Source organism: Trachypithecus francoisi, unplaced genomic scaffold (genome assembly GCF_009764315.1).
Source record: "Trachypithecus francoisi isolate TF-2019V2 unplaced genomic scaffold, Tfra_2.0 Lachesis_group0, whole genome shotgun sequence".
Lineage (NCBI taxonomy): Eukaryota > Metazoa > Chordata > Mammalia > Primates > Cercopithecidae > Trachypithecus > Trachypithecus francoisi.
The window spans coordinates 106,642,733-106,661,456 of record NW_022681453.1 but is presented as its reverse complement, the minus strand read 5'-3'; the positions used below and the strand labels follow the sequence as shown (position 1 = coordinate 106,661,456).

General features: G+C 37.3%; 1 protein-coding gene across 5 annotated transcripts in view; it reads right to left on the bottom strand.

The window, feature by feature from the left end:
* Positions 1-213: 213 nt before the first annotated feature.
* ROBO1 (roundabout guidance receptor 1) overlaps positions 214-18,724 on the bottom strand; it is a 420,921-nt gene continuing 402,410 nt past the window's right edge. For 4 of the 5 annotated variants that reach the window (XM_033211602.1, XM_033211603.1, XM_033211606.1 and 1 more), the window contains 4 exons: positions 17,211-17,363; positions 9,728-10,036; positions 3,143-3,339; positions 214-1,915 (listed from right to left, as the gene is read on the bottom strand). In XM_033211602.1, the coding sequence (XP_033067493.1) occupies positions 1,901-1,915; positions 3,143-3,339; positions 9,728-10,036; positions 17,211-17,363 (674 nt within the window). In that variant the 3' untranslated portion in view covers positions 214-1,900. The remainder of the gene's footprint in view (positions 1,916-3,142; positions 3,340-9,727; positions 10,037-17,210; positions 17,364-18,724) is intronic. The other variant, XM_033211604.1, reaches the window with a different exon arrangement.

The following is an 18,724-nucleotide window of genomic DNA, read 5'->3' as shown; positions in this document are numbered from 1 at the left end:
TTCTAGGTCTTGACTGATCTTACATTTTTAATTTCAGAGGAGTTAGGTAAAATTTTAGCTTACAGTAAAGCCTGGTTATTCGTACAACGAATTGAGAATTTTCACTTATCTGGTAATACAGGGGTGAAATGTTAAGACAGAACGACTTTGTGATTAAATGAATAAATTTGATCAGCACACAATGAAAAAAGAAATCAACACAAGAAAGAAAGATGTATTTGAGAACATTTTTAATAAATAATGTGACAAAATTACTTTTCTGATTATTGGATTTTCAGTATGCAAAATTATGGCTAAAAATAAGAGGCTTCTTACATGAACATAATGAAAACATTAATCACATGGATTGTTCCCTTAGTACTGCGCGCCCTTTCTATGGAACTTTTTCAAATTATCTCAATGAACATGTTTAGTTTTTGGTGAACACCAGCCGTGTTTCTGTGGTTCAGTTTCGTTTGGCTTTGTTTTCCACTGGGGTCAGACCTGATACCTATCTATGAATAAAAGTACATTTTTATTCTTCAAATAGCACCAATTATAAAATCAATGATATTCATAAAATGACAAAAAAGGATCATAGAAATCTACTAGTCAGAGGGCATCATTTGGCAATTGAAAGCACGTAATGCCTCTATTAGAGATTTGAAGGAAATCTTGTAAGTTTCGATATTGGCCACAACAAACTTAAACCTCTTTTTTTCTTTAAGTCCAGGAAAAGTAAGAACCATTGGGTTCATGGCCCACAATAAAGTATGCACGTTACTTCACCATCTGTCATCATTCAAATATTCCAAATACAAACATAGAGCATTAACAAAACAGGTTAAAAACGCTTCTCAACATTTTTTTTCAATAAGACAAAAAAGGTTAATAGTTACAATGGTTTACAAATAAAGTTTAGTGATTGTGCTTTTAAAACCAAAAAAAAAAAAAAAAAAAAGAGAGAGAGAGAGAGAGAAAGAGATTAAAAACAGTGCATTACAAAAACAAAAAATCAAACTTCCTTAAGTGGCACTTCTGAAAGTTGAACTGACACTACCAGAAGAAATTTAGGCCAGTTAAGATAGGGATGTTCTTACTCAATTGGTCATTAAAAACATCCACTTGTTTGTAATACGTATTTATAATTGCTTTCTGATTGAAAAATAGAACAAGGTTTTGCTAGGTTTACTTATGACAATGATTAGACAACCAGAGATCCAACTGGCTTAGCCCTACTTATCCAAAAGTACATTTCCAATAAGAATATACTTCAATGATTGAAATGAAGACAAAATAAAATACCACCAGGGTTTGCAAAGAGGATATATTTACAATGTTTCTACCCCATTCAAATTGTTTGTGGTTCTGCATTTGCTATATTTTTAGTTTTTTCCAGCAAAGGGTAGTATGAGAAACTGATTTTCAAATCATGTTAAAATGAAATATGTTTTAATTTGCATTAGCAGTTGGCTATAGAAAGATTATACTTTGAGAGCCCTTGGCATGAGGTTGAATATCAACTTTGTATCTTTGATCAATATCTTGCTATAAATTAGCTTGGCATATAAGCACTGCAATGCCATATCTCAGGGGCAAAATGCAAAAGAACAGTTTTGTTCCCTCTTGCTGGCTGATGACTGAAGCAAGAAGTCAAAGCACTTTCCCTGCTGGAAGTAAGGTGTAATGGTTTGCTCCAACAGCGAAGGGAAGAGGAAGGCTCTTTGTAGGGTTAGGGATCAAACAACAACAATAAAAACCCAATAAAGTTTTTAAAATGGTACCCCAATAAGAGGAATAAAAACGACAATTTGTACACTCTGATTGCACTGAACATTTTATCTGGCGTCATGTGTCATCTGACAGGAGGCATCTTGAGTGAGAATTTTCACATTAGATCTCATAAGCCTCTTGCTTGTCTTCAGCTTTCTGTTTCCTGTAAGAGATACGTTATTGTCACATTTGAAAATAAATCTTAAGAGGACTATCTTATATTTATTTATATGCATTTATTACTATTATAATTTAATGTGTTTTTCCAGTTATTCATTGGCCTATGTTGGAAAGTGCTCATGTCAACTAATTCACTCATCAACCTTAGTTGGTCTTCACAGCAAATTCAACAAGTACCAAACTGGGTTTTGCACAGTGCCTCGGTGTTGTGTGGTGGGACACAGGGCTCTGAGAAGAGGGAAGGAATGTATTGAGTTATCTACTCCCCTCAGCCCCAACTCAACATTACAGCTCTGCTTTTGTTGGTTTTAAGTATTGGAGTTAACAGTAATGACATTCTGCTGCCCCAAAAGGCTACTTCTATTTTAAAATAAACTAAAACTTGAAAAAAACTTCTCTAACTGTTTGCAGGAGGAAAGTCTTTCTCATTCTAAACCTCAAAATCAAAATACATTGAGCTTTATAGAACTTTCAATTAGACATAATGGCTTATACATTTCCAGCTTCTATTATAAAAAGTTATCATTTGACACATATTTATCATCTACTTGAGTTTAAATATATTAATTAAAAAATTGTCCTCAACTTATCTTTTATTAAATTGAGAAAATACAATCTTTGAATGGGTCGGGGGAGAATTTATGATATGGCTTACTGCCAACTCTATCTTGTATAGCTATCTGTCAAGCCTAACAAGAGAGTACATCTTTGACTTAAGAAGTTTCCTCCAGCTGGGGAGGTCAGTGTCACAGACTAGGCATACACTTTCAGAAGTGTAAAGGTGAAGGACAGTCAGTCAAACCAGTCACATTACCCTAGTGATGGCTATGGCAACTTTCTCACTCACATCATATAACTCTGTCATCTTGCTGGGTTTTTATCAGCCTGCTACAATGCTATAAATTATAATATCTCTAGATCAATAGCTCTTATGTCTTAACAATATGTTTGCCATATGTATTTCTTATCTGAAAATCTGCAAATGAAGATAAACCCTAGATAAATAAATTGCAATTAACATTTAAAACTTTGGAACACATTTCAAGAACATTCTCAAATTCTCAGAACTTCAGTTTCTGCCATCATAGACATTAGAGTACTGAAAAGCTTGTGATAAAACAGTAACATTTCTGTACACTGATAAAGGTTCCTAACTACATAAAACCACTACAGTCTAACATCCGTAAACTTGGGAAAAAATTATAGATACCTCTAATTCTTCATTATTATCTTCTCCTCTTTCATATCCTCCAAGGACCTGCATTTCTGCAATATTTCTTCGACCTACATTTGCTTGTTCTCTTTGTCTGCTTCCTGATCCTCTTGATGACATTGAGCTTGAGGAACTGGGATCTCTGGGATTATTTGATGTTGGAAAAGTAGGTCTACAATAAGGTAGAATATCCTCTGTGTAATGAAACATAATAAATGCAGGTGAACACCATCATACACTTTCAGTGTATATTGTATCACTCCTGTCTATCTGCAATTCTGAATAAGGAGGCATCAGTGATTTAAGGTATAAATGAGGACACTCTATACGCATAATGAATAATGCAGCATAGTGTCTTGAAAATGAAAAGGATAAGCCTTGCTGTTTTCCTATTAGTAGTCAGGGATTTGGACTGATTCCACTCATAAGCTCTTGTCCGTCTAAAACTCACTAGAGACCAATATCATTAAAAGAGGTAAACCAAACCTGGAGTCAGACTTGGCTTCCAATTCTGTCATTCACTATACGATCTCAGATTATTTTAGGCTTTAGTTTCTACTTTTCAAAAAAAAGTGATGATAGTATCTATACCTAGAGGGTTTCCTAGTGTTGATAGGAAAACAGATGAAATAATACAATATCTATGTAGCTTATAAAATGTTATAAGGAATTGGTAAAAAATCAAGCCCAGTCTCCTAGAAATACCAAACAGAGCCAAGCCTGGGTTCACTCCACAGACACCAAAATATCAACCTCCATGTCAGTGTCCTATTTACATTGTGGAACTCTGAATCTTAGAAGCCTGCCATTGTTACTAACTTCAATAAGCAAGTCACTCCAATTAATTTCTGTCTCTGGAATTTCTACCTCCTTACTGCTTGAAATTTGGTGCTTCTCCTACTGATGCATCCTCCAGCTGCTCACTTGTCTCCAAAGTCTGCCAACTCTGCCTTTTGGACGACAAACACATAAACACCTAACTTTGGCATGCTCTTCCCCACCTCTCCCAAATGCTTCCTCTACTATTCACATTGTCTGAATGAAGCCTGATTTTCCCTGAAGTTTCCCCTGATGTTCTCTGTAGTGGAAGGGTAAGGAGGAAGGCTTGCCTCTAGCTCACCATCACCAGTTCCACATCACTGCTCCTTTATCCTTGAACAAAAATATCCCCACTTCTGAGGCCCAAGCCATCGTTTTTTGAAGCCAGTATAGTCCCCTTTGATAATGCCTTGTTCTTTGCATTCTACTCATCACAACTTTCACTCCTAAACCACAGTTCTGACACACAGGAATTTCACAGTCCATGAGGATGATTGTTTCTGCAGCTTCTCTTCACAGCACTTGATACCGTGTGACCGTCATCCTCTGTCTCTGTTTCATCAACGGCTTTCTCTCTACTGACTTACGTTTTCTCAAACTACAATATGATAAAATCTCTCTCTTGCTAAAAAGTTTCCCCTTAAGACTCTGCTTTCTATGAAATCAACACTTTTCTTTCCTCACCACTCAGCCAAGCTTCTTGAAAAGCAATTTGGATTCAATATTGATAGTCACAATTCCCATTCACTCTCCATCCCACTGAAATCCATTTATGCCTACATCTCTGCTATGAAACTGAGAAAATTGATAATGCCAACCGTGTTTCCAGCCTTGTGTCCCTGGACCTCTTACTGCTCTCAATCAATGCAAATATTATTATTCTCTCAGCTGCTAGTTTTCCTTCCTCCCTGGTCAATCGTCTGTAAGCTCTTTTTCTGAAGTGCCACTGATATGTTGATGCTGTACAGGTTTCTACTTTCAGCCTAATGTATATAATTCATATATATGCATGATATATATGAAAGTTCTATCATACATTATACATATATGTATATCATTCATGTGTGTGTGCATGTGTGTTTGTGTGTGTGTGTATATATATATATGAATGATATAGTTTGGATATTTGTCCCTACCCAAATCGCATGTTGAATTGTAATCCCCAGTGTTGGAGGTGGTGCCAGGTGGGAGATGTCTGGCTCATGGAGGCAGATCCCTCATGCATCGCTTGTGCCATCCCCTTGATGATAGGTGAGCTCTCGCTCTGATTTCACACAAGATCTGGTGGTTTAAAAGTATATGGCACCTCCGCCCCACTCTCTCTCTCTCTCTCGCTCCTGCTTTCACCATGTGATGTGCCTACTCCGCCTTCATCTTCCGCCATGATTCTAAGTTTCCTGAGGTCTCCTCAGAAGCCAAGTGGATGTCAACACCATGTTTCCTACAAAGACTGCAGAACACTTAGCCAATTAAATCTCTTTCTTTTATAAACTACCCAGTCTCAGGCTTTTCTTTATAGAAACGCAAGAATGGCTTAATACTATATATATAGTTTTTCTTCTACTGACCCTAGGTGATTTTGCCCAGTCTCACAGATTAAAACCCCTTCCAAACTATAACTGTCATAAGGGGAGGTATTTTGTCTGCTTTGTGTGCTGATATACTTTCACCTTGACCTATAACAGGTCATTAATAAACTGTTTTCCATTATTTTCATCATGCTGAATCATTATATTTTTAATTCCTAAACTGCGCCCCAAACCTTAGGCTCCTACAGGCAACCCAACTGAACCCCTACTCTTGCATGTTACTCAAACTCAGCCTGTTGAACACTGACCTCACAATGCTCACTCCCTTAAATGTCTTCCTTTGCTATATTCTCGAAGACACTGAATGACATCACACTAATCATTAAGATATGCAAGACAGAAAATGAAATTATTATAGATTCTTCCCTTTCAACAACCTTTCCATACATCTTAAGTGTATCATTTCCACATAGTCCGACATACAACAAGTAAGGTTGATTCTGACTCTAAAAAGTTTCTTGAATTTTCCGAGTCACCCATCCTTGCTCCTATAGCATGGTTTATATTTTCTACATTTCTTGTCTGGGGGTTGTGCACATCTTCAAACATCCTTGAGCTATTCCTCTCTAAACTGTCTTTGCTCAACCACTTTCCTCTTATAAAATCTATAGGCTCTTTATGACTTAAGACTTCATGTACCTCAAGAGCTTCATCTCTGACCACTTTTATTATGTAGTAGTACTGAATTTCTTACAGTTTCCTCAATAGACCTTCAAGCTTTTTATGCACATTATCCACCTAAATAAATCCTCTTTTCTTATACAAGCTAAATTCCACCCATTCTTAAACACTCAGTTCATATGTCATTTCTGCCAGGAAAGATCAAGAGATCTTTCCTAACAGTCTCTCACAGTCCTGAGTGGATTCTCTCTCTTCTGGACTCTCAAGTATCATGGCACTATGAAGGTTATACTGAATACAACAATATCTATGAATGTATACATTATCTGTCCCTCTCTCCCTGACTACAAGCCCCTTGAAGTCAAGGTTTATGCTTATACATAAATCTCAGGATTTAGTACAATGTTTAATAACACAGTAGGTGTTTGATATATGTAGAAATAAATTGAACTAATGGAGGCAAATGTCAGCAAAATGATCAGACATTCAAGTCCAAAAGACCACTCTCCTTAATGAAAAATAATCATTCATTATATACACAAATCAGGGTGCCTCTTTCACTATAAACAATGTAAACTGAAATATGAAGGTGAAAATTACAGCAATGCATACAAACGATCATTTAATGGCATATATAGATAGGGTTATGATGCAAATAAAAATTTGGAAAAGCAGAGCCTGTTAAATAACTCATCCGTGTACCTCAGTGATTTCCATGATTCCCTGGGCTCCTTGTTTCTAGACTAATGGTCTACTCTTAGTTCTTTCGTTAGAAATATTTTTATAGCAGAAAGGACAACTTACGAAATTTCTGAAGATTGATTTTTTAAAATTTAATCTCTGTTTTCTAAATCTGCATACAAAATATTTCCAGGTTTATAAAATTTCCTTCTGAAGAAGAATCTCACCTACTTTTTAATTTTAAAAAATATTTATTCATTTATTTTCCAAGACAGAGTCTTGCTCTGTCACCCAGACCTGGAGTGCAATGGCGTAATCTTGGCTCACTGTAACCTCCTCCTCCCGGGTTCAAGCAATTCTTCTGCCTCAGCCTCCCGAGTAGCTGGGATTACAGGTGCACATGACCACAACCTGCTGATTTTTTTATTTTTAGTAGAGATGGGGTTTCGCCATGTTGGCCAGGCTGGTCTCCAACTCCTGACCTTGTGATCCACCCACCTTGGCCTCCCAAAGTGCTGGGATTTCAGGCGTGAGCCACTGTGCCCAGCCAAGTTTTAATGAAGCCTTCCTACAAGCAGGAATCGCTCCACACTTTCTAGCCAGATATAAACCTCGCAATTTACATGATCACATTCTATTTATGAATCGCTATTTGGAGGTGAGTCACACTGAGTCAAAAGTTCAGAGCCAGATCAACTTTGGGTTAACTGAGAAAAATAAGTAAGGTTTTCAAACTTTGGATTGCGGTGATATAATCAAGGACTTTGTGGTCACACAATAGAGGCATGAGTCTGAGATGCATAGCTTTATCTATCACCTTGCTTCTGAGTCTATGCCTGGATTAGGAGTTCAGGCTGCAGTCACAGAACAAAGAGAAATTGCCCTCCGTGTTGAAAAGAAGTTAGCTAATGACCAGACGTCCATAATAAATACAACAATACACTGAGGTCAGATCTTACCACAATATATCTACTAAAATACAGTAGTTAAGTCCCCTGTAGGTTTTTAAGTTTCATTCCCCTATCACTCTTTGCTGATATCCTCAACTAATAATCTTCCGTTTCTTGGTTTCTTCTCTTTAGTCTACAATAATGTTCAAATGCACTATCCTAAAACATTTCCAGTGATTTGGCCTTTCTGTCAAACCCTATCCCAAGACTTCCTCCTCATCCGAAACTTCCAAAAAGAGTTTACATGTGCTGATCACCTCCCTTCCAAAATTTCCATTCACTTTCCAACCCCATACAGCCTGGCTTTTATTCTGACCCACAAACAACATATTGCAAGATCCCTTTTACCCTCGCTTGGGTTTACATTCAACTTTCACCACTGTGGTATTTTATACACCTTCCTGTCTGAAAATTTCCCACTTCATTCTTTATAGGACACTATTTTCGATGGCTTGGATACCTTGATTATTAAATCTCTGGGTCTGACAATCTGTTTCCTTAATAGGATGTTGATTATTTACCTAGTCTCTAATATGATCATCCTTGACTAGTGGTGTGTTGGAGCAGGCTCAATATTTCACAATACCTGATTATATTCATCTCTTCCTACCTCCGCATTCAGTGACTTGAAATTGGCAATTCTGAGAGTATTCACACAACAGAAGAAAGCAAATGGCTACAAATTGGGGTCTGCTTTTGTTTTCTCCTGGACAGTTGACTGATAAATAGTTACTGGCATTATCTCTGCTGAAATTCAGGCTTTGTTATTCACATAATTATCACCTCTGTGTTGTGGGTTCTAAAATCCACTCTGTCCTCACAATCTTTCTCCTCATCTTTAAACCTAGTTCTCTAAATTTTTATTGTGATTTTTACTACCTGTGTTCTTGTCAGCTTTTTAATCCATTCAAAACTGCAATAATTTTCCCCATGAAATTTAACATTTTCCCTGTTCTTTATTTTTTTTTACATTGGTTAATACGAGCGTGTTCCACTGGTCACTCAGGGCCACCTACTCAACCTACCAATACTTCTTTTGTTTACTCTATTATCTCAACTCACCTTTCAACATTCAATGAGCCACCAAGTCCTCCTGGGCCTCTCTCTGAAGTGCCTGTACAGGCTGATCCTTCCTGTTCTTCTGAGCTATTTTAATTCAGTGCTTTCATATTTTATACTTGAGTGTTACTGTAATGTTTCTGACACCCTCATCTACCAGTTTCCAGTCTTCCTCCACTATACAGTGCTGCCAGTTATTTTTCTAAAACACATATCTGATTATGTCATTTCTCACTCACACTCCTTATTGGCTCACAACTGCCCTTGTCGTAAATCTCAGCCCCTCAGAATAGTGTCCCTGGCCTTTGCAACTGGGCCTAACCACCGTTCTAGTTTTATTTTTCACCCAGGCTACAGAGCAGTTGTGCGATCTCAGCTGACCGCAGTCTTGACCTTCCAGGTGCAAGCCATCCTCCCACCTCAGCCTCCTGGGTAGCTAGGACTACAGGCATGTGCCACCATGTCCAGCTAATTGTTGTGTTTTTTTGTAGAGATGGTCTCTGGCCCCAAACATTCAATTCTCCAGCCAAACTGGAAACCATTGTTCACCAAACATTCACTTTCATACATTCATGTTCTTTTCTCAACCTATTTCTTTTCCCCACTATCCCTTCTCCCTCTTTAACCTGTTGAAATCTTGCTTTCCTTTAAAATGTAACTCAATTGGCACCTCTCCAGGAAGGCCTTGTATAAAGTCACATACTGGAGTGAATTGTATTAAAGTTATTCGAGTACATGCCTACGTCCTCCATTGGAAAGCAAATTTCTTCATCTTACCACTTTTCGTATGGCCGCACAGAGCCTAACTGTACGCCTTGCAAACACTCAATCTGTATTTATTTGCTGCTTGACTGGATGACTACCTTGGATGAGATGACTCTTTGCTGGTGGAAGGTCGCGTTTTGCTGCCTTGTTTCCACGTCCTTTCCCGTCATTTGGCTGTTCCTGGGCTTCTCTGGGATCACCTGGATTTGTTCGCATGTCAACAACTTGTCTTCCATCCAATACTTCTCTCCCCTTGTAACTGCTTCCTTTTCTATCTGACGATCTTTCTGTTCTTGCATCTATAGAAGGGAGTTTTGGCACCACAACAGGTCGTACTTCCAGCTGTGTCTTGGATTGGACGGTAGGTGACTTTATAGCAGGTGGTGGCACAGGAGGCGGCGGAAGATCTAAAGAGAAACATTAAAAATACTGCTGTAAAAGTCTGCTACTTATGAAACCATCACACACTTGGATTATCATTGGAGTCACATTCACCTATGAGATACTATATCTTAAATGAACTAGAATACTTGAAGGTAACCAAGGAAAAAGACCCCAAATTTTATTTTTTATTTATGTTTGTTTATTTATTTATTTATTTAGAGACAGGGTCTTACTCTGTTATTCAGGGTACAGTGCAGTTGCACAGTCTCAGCTCGCTGCAGCCTCGACCTCCTGGGTACAAGCAATCCTCCCATCTCAGCCTCCTGAGTAGCTAGGACTCTAGGTATGCACCACACACCTGGCTAATTTTTGTGTTTTTTGTAGAGATGGGGTTTTGCCATGTTGCCCAGGCTGGTCTCTCACTCCTGGACTCAAGTGATCTGCCCACCCTGGCTTCCTAAAGCGCTGGAACTACAGGTGCGAGCCACTGCACCTGGCCAAGACCAACAACTTTAATGTACTCTTGTTATCTAGCACAGAACTCCTGAATGACAAAGTTGGGACTTAATGACGTCTGCTCCTGGGATAGCTAACAGTGGGTATGTGTACTGTAACTTTCTCTCTCCGAAGTGTGGGAGAGCTTACTAATTGATTTCAGTAGAACACTGCTAGTACCAGGTGCACGCCTTTGCTCCTTCAGGCAATCACTTCAAATTGATTGAGGTTGGTACTTGAGTTGAGACCTATTTGCCATCTCTAATCTAGCCTAAATCTCTTCTCATTTTGTAGAGAAGGAAGCTCAAACTTGTAGACCTTAAGCTACCCTGCAATCTCAAAGCTAGATATAATCAGAACCAGGACTCATCAATGGTTTAGTGTTCTTTATATTACTATATTCAATTGCATGTTTATAGTATACTATTCATTGATGGACTCCCACCATTTTATGTACCCAGAGGTTTTAAACCAGATAATCACTGGTATAAATATAGGTTAATTTGATCTACACACACACACACACACACACACACACACACACACAGTTATTTCTAGTTGTAGTTACATATTAAGTAATACATATTACATATAATTTAACTTATATAATTTAATTTCTTCCTCTTTTTTGAGACAAAGTCTTACTTTGTTGCCTAGGCTGGAGTGCAGTGGTGTGATCTCGGCTCACTGCAGCCTCTGTCTCCCATCAAGTGATCTTCGTGCCTCAGCCTCCTGGGTAACTGGGACCACAGGCATATGCCACCACAAATGATTAACTTTTGTAGTTTTGTAAGTTTTGTAGTGACAGGGTTTCACTATGTTGCCCAAGCTGGTCTCCTGTGCTCAAGCCATCCACCCATTTTGATCTCCTAAAGTGCTGGGATTATAGCCATGAGCCACCACACCCAGCCTATAATTCAATTTTGTATATCATAGATAAGAATGAAAGTAGGCATAAAATTTGATATCTAGAAAGAAAAATTTTAACCAGTGCTATCTTTAAAAATCATTCCTATATACACTCCAGGGAGAAAGGAAATATGTATCCTAATATTATTTGGTAATTTAGTAGAAAAATATGAGTAGATACTAAGTTTTGGTTATTCTGGCTGTAGTGTGGGGAATGTATTAACAAGAAAAGCTTCAATTCAGGAGGTCAAGAGATTATTGTTATTATTATTTTATTTTTTATTTTTATTTTTGAGACAGAGTCTTGCTGTGTTGCCCAGGCTGGAGTGCAGTGGTGCAATCTTGGCTCATTGCAACCTCTGCCTCCTGGGTTCAAGCAATTCTTGTGTCTCAGCCTCCCGAGTAGCTGGGATTACAGGTACGTGCCATCACACCCAACTTATTTTTGTATTTTAGTAGAGACAGGGTTTCACCAGGTTGGCCAGGATGGTCTCGAACTCCTGACCTCATGATCCTCCTGCCTCAGCCTCCCGAAGTGCTGGGATTACAGGCCTGAGCCACCACACCTGGTCAAGAGATTATTATAACTCACATAATTAATGATAGGTGATAAAATGTTATTGGTGGCTGCTCAGATGGAGAGGAAAAGAGGTGTTTGAGATTAAGGGAGAAAAATCAATATTATTTCAGGATCAATGAAATACAGTACAGGGGTGGGGGAGGAAGAATCTAAGATGACTTTTAGGATTTTTGTCATAGTTGTCTCGGTGAATGAAAAGAACATCACTGAAGGTATAGAACGCAGCAAAAAGGGAGATGTTTGTGAAGGAAGAGTGTAAGTTCAGTTTGAAAAATGTGAATAGGAGGAGCTTTTGGAATATCAACATAGAAAAGTACAACAGGTATTTGTAAATAAAATCTGAATTTCAGGAGAGATCAAAACCAGAAATACAGAGATTTTGGAATTATCAGCATAGCTATGTTTTTAAGTATTGTCTTTAGAAATGGTAACGTTTTCACGTTTGTAGACTACTGTCTAGAATAAACTAAAACACATTCATAAAACATCTATTACACGCTTGGTATTATAAAATCACCCTTAAGATTTTAAATTTAAAAATACAAATTTACATGGTAAAAGATTCAGTAGGAGTTTAAACTTGAAAGAACAACCTCGGTACCTCCCCACCTCCACTTCTAATCTCCAGGATTGACTATGCAGAGGTAATGGGTTTGAAAGGTTTTCTATAGATCATTCCTGAAGTTATTTATAAAGCAGGGCTGTCTAGTCTCATCACTGCAGGGAGCACCATTCATATCAAGGACTATAGACAAAGTCCACACCTGGGATGACACAGAGTGCCTGTCTTCCCATTCACATGTGGTGACCGATAGAAAGGACCACACATATACAGAGACAGCCTTCCTTCTTTACCTTCCCCGATTCTACTTATTATTAAAGATAACCAAAAAGAGAGAGTTAGAAAACAGGCTGTATCAAGTAGCCTAAAGCCAAAGGACCCAAGGCAGAATGATTTTAAATTCAGACTGAGCCTGGGATTGGCAATACGGGGAAAAAGGTCTAATTCAGAACACACCATGAAAAAGAGAGAGTGAGTGACCGCAGGCTCATTTCTGCACTATCTGCTTGCGATAAACTTAAATTGGATTGCAAACACAGATTGTCAGGAAGCCGATGACTGCCACTTTCATCACATCATAAAATGTCTGGGCCTTTAAGATATCAAAGCTGATGACTACCACTATCTTAACATCGCACAAAGTCTTGAGAATATATGACACATGAGACAAAATCTGTTACTAGATGTTCTAGATAGGTGTTATTTATAACACAAGTTAAAAAGAGAAGAGAACCTGATGACAATTTAAAGAATTCTAACTTCCTATATATATTTCTCACTGCATCTAATGACAATTAGAGAGGGAAATGTTGACAGGTTTGATTTCTTATACAAACAGATTGCCAAATAAATTCTTTCTTAGGTATTATAAAATATCACCAAGCAGGGATATCCCTGCTTACGAGGCCAGGGATTATTACAGTACAAACAATTCTCTATTCCACATAGTGATATATAGTGCTTTCACCCAATTTGTACCACGAGTAGTACAAATTGGATTTCACAAATGGGATTGTGGACTTGTTTTGTATGTGTGTGTGTGTGTGTGTGGACTTTATGTAATCGTATAAACACTCATTCTTTCTACAAGACTTTCCAAATAACAGTATAATGCATGTAAAGTAACATAGAAGAACATGTGCATTCAGACAAGTCTGCCAACATTAACTTGCTACAGAGATCTAGCACTCTATTTACTTAACTGCTTCAAGTCTTCAGACCTTGTAATTAATGATAAATCAAGTCAAAATAACATTATTCCAAAGAGGGTGGTGAATTTATAATTTATGAAAAGTAGGAATGGAGAAATAATGTAGATTTCATTTTTAAATCAACTATGTAAATGCATTAGAAAGGTTGAAGAGAGGGGTGGAAAGAATCTATTGGAAGGTCCTAGAAATGCACTTATTCCTGGCTTTTACTTATTAAGACTCTGGCTAATACATATTCATGTATCCTAATCCTACCCTTTATCTGGGTTAAACTTGTAAGAGGCAAATATGAAATAAATAAATCATTAGATACTGCCTGTCAGTGTGACTGTAGCATGCAACACTCTCCTTTGCACTGAGTTCTCCGAGTGCTTACGAGGCCTTGGGTTTGACCACAGAGCAAGTTTTGGCCACAATGCCAGGTGTTAGGGGCTGGTGCACTGTTATGGGCTGAGTTGTGCCCCCTTAAAATTCAAATCGTGAAGTCCTAACCCCCAGTACCTCAGAATGTGACTGTATTTGGAGTCTTTAAAGAGGTAATGAAGGTAAAATGAGGTCACTAGGGTAGGTCCTAATCCGTTATAACTGGTGTCACTAAAGGAGGAGATCAGGACAGACACACACCGGAGAAAGATCAGATGAAGACACAGGGAGACAACGGCCATCTCCCAGCCAAGGAGAGAGGCCTCAGAAGAAACCATTCCTGCTGACACCTTGGTCTTAAATTTCTGGCTTCCAGAAGTGTGAAGAAATAAATTTCTGTTTTTTAAGCTACCTAGTCTGCGGTACTTTGCTATGGCGGCCCGCGCAAACTAATACAAGGATTAACTGAGAAGGATCATCACAAATTACTCTTTATCAGTTCAGACATGGCCACTCTTCATCTTTCTTTATATAGTTTTTAAAGACCCTACGAAGGAACGTCATAATCTGAACAAAATTAACAAAGTAAAGATGCTACAAAATAAATACTGATAAACCATATTCTGAATAATAGTCACCTAAATGTATTGACAATAATCAAACTCATCCATCATAATCTATACATTTTGCTCACTAAAAAGAAAAAATACCCCACAAAATTCTTCATGTCTTACTAATATGTTCGATTCACATTTTAACAATGGGTAGCTCTTTAAATTCTTTCTTCCTCTCCCTTCTCTTTTTAAATAAATTGTACCGATTGTGTCTGCATTAAGCTTCTTCATGAATTGGTCTATGAATCTTTTTCCAAAAATGCAGTGTAGTAATTTGGGAAAATAATTTCTGAAAAAGTGGCTTTTGTCTCTGTGTCATAACCACTGCCATCCAGAGTGTGTACATTTCTCTTACTACTAGCAGTAACAAGTATCTGCATTATATAACTTCAATTAATCAACATGCATGATGGGATATGTATATAATAAGACACAGCACTGTTATTTTGTGTATTTTTTTACCCAACAGTAAGCATACAGCATAAAATTCAAGACTTGTTAGTATAGCAAACATAACTTGAAGGATAGTTATCAAAATATTGAAAGAAAGTGAATGCTGTACTAGCTTTAGTCATTTCTCCATTTTATCTATTTTTGTGACTCAGAGAAAATAATTATTGGCTTTTATATTGCAGTATGCACTATGATAATTTTGCATAATCACTTTTGTGAAATGAGCAATTAGAAATCCAAATAAACATTTCAGATTAACTTCTGGCTTTACAAATATTTCAATATACATCTTTGGTATTTCTGAAATTAATTTAAAAAATAACTTGGAGGCATCATCATTCAATTTAATAGTTATTATTCAGGGATTAGCTAGAATTATATTTAATTATTAACACTGAAATAAGTACTACAGCATGTGGGATAATAAATACAGACAATTTTCAAGCACAGTGTAATTTATAACTGTGATACAATATTTGTTAACTTGGCATGCTTACATTATTGAAAACATTTTCAAAAAGCATCACTCAATGCCAGAGTCCCCTTTGAACAAGTATAAATAAGTGGTGGAAAGATCTACACAAGGCTTTAGGCCAGATTTTCTCCCTTATGTATTCAATTTACATGTGTTTACATCGAGGCTTGCTGTTTGGTCAGTTTTTCAGTGAGGAGCACTCTCTTCTAGATAATAAAATTTGATAAAACAGCCATAAAACGTGAAAAATGCCATTATAGTAGCCCCATAAATGTAAAATTGCCCGTAGAGTTGGGGGATTTATACCTAGTGTCTGTCCCTTCACAGAGGCAAACATGCAAAAAGCCACTGGAATAACCCTTCAAAATCAGATAATATTCTGACAGCTCAGTTTCACTAACAAAAGAGTCCTGGGCAGAAGCCAGGAGGCCCAGGTGCGCTGTGTCATGCCAGTATTTAATGTAGTCTAATATCAGAGAGATGCTAGTAAGAGAAAATTCTCAGAATAAAGTACAGATAATAGCATGGACAGCCACTCATTGCAAAATTACTTGTGCTCGTCATGCTGTGAGCTTTGTATTAAATTCTTCTGTCAAGTGGTAGGAATCATAGGGAGAAGTACCTCAGAAAACCTTCCTTGCAACCTTGGATAAGGATCTATAATATTAGGCTTTCATATGATAATGGCAAACGATGCCCTTTTTGAAAAATTGCTGACTGGTAATGAAAGTCCTAATCAGATTTTGTTGCAGAGGACCAGGAGGTGGGGAAACTATGCCTGTAACATCGTTCCTTCCTCCACCCCTTTAGCAAATTTAGCAAACTTGACAAGAGCAGTGAGTCTGAGAGAATTTATCTTACATGAATTTCCAACAAAGCCCGTGGGGTTGTTTTGTAAAATGAGAAGGTGGTGGTTTAATAAATGCTAGGCCACCTAAGGCACTTTCATTAAAGGCTTTCTCTAGACAAAATCACACTGTTTGCATTTTCCTCCTGTGCTCCCTCAAGAATGTGAACGTCACCCTTCAGTGAGAGTGGATACTGTATGAGAAGGCATGAAGATAGATAATTTATCTTTTGGTGCCCCAAACAACTGTTTGTAACACCACTATCGTTATAATTAATATTCAAACCCATTTATTGTCTTCTATTTGAATGCAAAAATTGTAAAATAAAAAAGTGAGGACACTCTGGAGGATTTATCACTAAATCTGACAAAGGTTAAACCTATGCCATTACTTCAACTGTCAACTTCAACTATAGTAATGTCCATTTGTTTGAAACTACAAAATAACTTTCAAAAACACTAAGGATCTACAAATGGTTTTGTTTTTCAAATAACAAGCTTATTAGAAAACTGCAAGGAAATGCTAGACAAAATATGCAAGTAGACTGCTTCTATAAGTAATATGAAGCTGATTGTTAATAAATTTTTAATGTAATTTCTAATGTCAGTGAACGCATTTTCTAGCCCTAGAGAGGCAGGGTAAATAGGCGAGATTCAGAGATGTTTTCATCCGTGTCAATGGACTCACCATCTGTGTAGGCTTCTCTGCGCAGATGTCCTGGCTGGTGTTTTGGTTTCTTGGCTGGTCTGGTTTTCTGCATTACAGCAGCGCTCATGTTGCTGTCTGTAGACACAGGACTTGTGGGCCTAGGGCACTGAGACGCATGAAAATGTCGACGGCCTAAGGAGAAAAAAAAAAAAAATCCAAGCCAAACTCATCAGTGAATTTTAATTACAACAGGAACAACAAAAAGAAAACATTAAAACTATAAACAGCCCTAATTTTTCTGAAAAGCAACAAAAAAAGCTTAAACAAACTCTTCTAGCAAATAATAGGCTTGTTGTCACTCTGCTATTTACTGGAGAAAATACCCTAAAAGCATTTTCTGTTTATTTCATTTGTTTTAAACCACAGTGCTGTTATTCTATAAAGTTCATGATACCTATTTGTTAAAGGAAAGTATTCCAACTATTTTTGCAATTAGCTTCACTAAAACGTTATACTTAAACCAAAAATAGCAATTAAATTTTTGCATAATATAGCCAATGTTTGTTGCTTTTTCAAAAGAAGAGCTAAAGTTCTTAAGAAATTCATGTTCTAAGAAAAATGAACAGTACTAACGGCATTCGTATTTTAATTAAACATATATTTATAGTATACCTTGAAGACAGACTCAAGTGTGCTCTCTGCAGGTGGTCTGAAATTGATCTAGCTCACATATTCAGGTCTGCCAAAAATTACTTACATCCCTTTTCTATCTCTAAATATTTGCAAGTTCTGCATACTTAAGGTGATCCCTCCAAGACTTCCTTTTATTTTTGGTGGTGGAAGAGTTAGATGTTTGGTTTTGGAGAAACAATAATCCCAGGTACCAGTGGGAATTGAATTTACTAATTAGACACAGCATATTTCAAAACTCCCACATTCTATGGTGTATTAAATAGATGCTGTATTACAACCTACAACATATTTAATCCATAATGCCCATGGAGATCTATTGGTCCTATTTTTGACTTTCACTGTTTTGGTTTCTAGAAATTCCAGTCACCAATCCAGAACTTTCTATCGCAACACAGGTAACTTCAAATGGACCTAGACAACATGTCTTTTGGCTATAAACAGCAGCTACATATAGTGAAATCAACACATTTAAAGATGATAACTGAAGCATATTCAATGACAGACATTAATGCAGCCAAGTGAGAAGTAATGTGATTGGATATTCATTCACATTAACTTCAAGTCACATGACAAGCACCATCACTCCCTGAAAAGAACATAGCAATAAGCAGAGGCCAATGCACGTTTCGTACATTAAAATTATGAGCTCAAGGAAAACCAGAAGTGCTACTAAATTACAATACAATGAAATATTAAATCAAACTCTGTCTAGCTATGATGGAGACTATTACAATTAAAGTTACATATCCCTGAAAACAGAGAATTAAGGCTGAGACTGAACCCATTATTCATTCTATTGTGTAAGGCCATCCACTGCTCACAGACCCTGAGCTATAAAGTCGTTTACGGATGAATTTTCC